We start from the raw sequence: 1,338 nt of genomic DNA, 5'->3' as shown, positions 1-1,338 counted from the left end.
AGACTGATGTTGACCCCTGAATGAGAACTTCTCTCTCTCCTCCCCGCAGGACGCCAGCCATGATCGGCTGCTCCTTCGTGGTCAACAGGAAGTTCTTCGGTGAGATTGGTCTTCTCGACCCTGGGATGGACGTGTACGGAGGAGAGAATATAGAACTTGGAATCAAGGTTAGTGAGCCGGCCCCTTTCCTCCTGGCTTCCTCATGTTGGGGGGCAGGGCCGCTGAGTCCTCTTTGGTTGGGTCTTCTGGCTTGCCACCATTCTGGTGGATGGCAAAATGGTGGCCCATGTGGTTAAAATACTCAACTGCTCACCACAAGGTTGGGAGTTTGAACCCACCGAATGGCTCCATGGATGAAAGATGCAGAAATCAATCCGGTCACAGGGATCACCTAGAAAACCATCCAGCAGGGCAGTTCTGCTCTGCCTGCAGTGTTGCGTGGGCTCTGTATGCGCCCAAACTCAACTCACTGTCAATAGCAGCAACACCCTCGCTGATACGTTGACGCTGAACAGCCCCACTCTGAGCAAGTTGGTACCCGTCCGTCAGACCGACTGCTGTCAAGTCCATGCTGACTCATAGCCGGTCCTTTGTCCCTCAGAAAGATGGGTGGGTGTGAACTTCTGATCTTAAGGTTAGCAGCCAAACAGCTGTATGCACGATCCCACCAGGTCTCACACTCCTTCTGAAGGACAGGGGGGTGGGGGGTAATCTTGGGAACTCATTTGCTGCATTAAGCAAGGAGTTCTGTTCCCAATCCTATGGAGTTTTTTGTTTGTTTGTTTGTTTGTTTGTTTTTGTCTTCTCGAATGTTTCTCGCAATTAAATTGCAATCAGCTCTCCCGGTCTGTGGTCCTTAGGCTTCCATGAGAAGCATGCTCCCTGGGAAATGTAGGGTACGATTTCCGGGAACCTCTGGCCACCTCATTTCCATCCACGTGTCACCTTTCTCTCTATGTGTTTCTGCTTAGTGATACCGTATAGAATGTGTACTATGGATTCACTCACACAGACCCTATAGGACAGGGTAGACATGTCCCTGTGGGGTTTCTGAGACTGTAACTCTTTATAGGAATAGAAAGCCTTGACTTTTCTCCCTTGGGACAGCTGGTGGTTTCAAACTGCTGACCTTGGGGTGAGCAGCCCAACACATAACCAGTAGCCCGCCTATAGGGTTGCTCTGAGTAGGAATCAACGCAAAGGTAGTGAACGTGGTTTCATTTGGTTGATTCGCTGGGAGCCCTAGTGGTGTGTCAGGTTGCACATTGGGCTGATAACTATAAAGTCAGCAGTTCAAAACCAGCAGCAGCTCTGCAGGAGGACGATGAGACTTTCTAC

The 1,338-nt window shown here is 50.4% G+C and overlaps 1 protein-coding gene across 2 annotated transcripts in view; it reads left to right on the top strand.

Moving 5' to 3' along the window:
- GALNT17 (polypeptide N-acetylgalactosaminyltransferase 17) overlaps positions 1-1,338 on the top strand; it is a 397,088-nt gene that overhangs the window by 331,199 nt on the left and 64,551 nt on the right. The window contains exon 1 of one of the 2 annotated variants that reach the window (XM_004705578.3): positions 46-167. The exons of the other annotated variant lie outside the window; for it this stretch is intronic. Coding sequence (XP_004705635.2) covers positions 60-167 — 108 coding nt within the window. The 5' untranslated portion in view covers positions 46-59. Of the gene's footprint in view, positions 1-45; positions 168-1,338 lie in introns of those variants that run through there. 2 annotated transcript variants of the gene reach the window in all.

The sequence above is a fragment of the Echinops telfairi genome, unplaced genomic scaffold, assembly GCF_000313985.2.
Source record: "Echinops telfairi isolate 266 unplaced genomic scaffold, ASM31398v2 ScPeMD7_5;HRSCAF=22, whole genome shotgun sequence".
Lineage (NCBI taxonomy): Eukaryota > Metazoa > Chordata > Mammalia > Afrosoricida > Tenrecidae > Echinops > Echinops telfairi.
The sequence above is the reverse complement of the archived record's forward strand: the minus strand, read 5'-3'. Positions and strand labels throughout refer to the sequence as shown.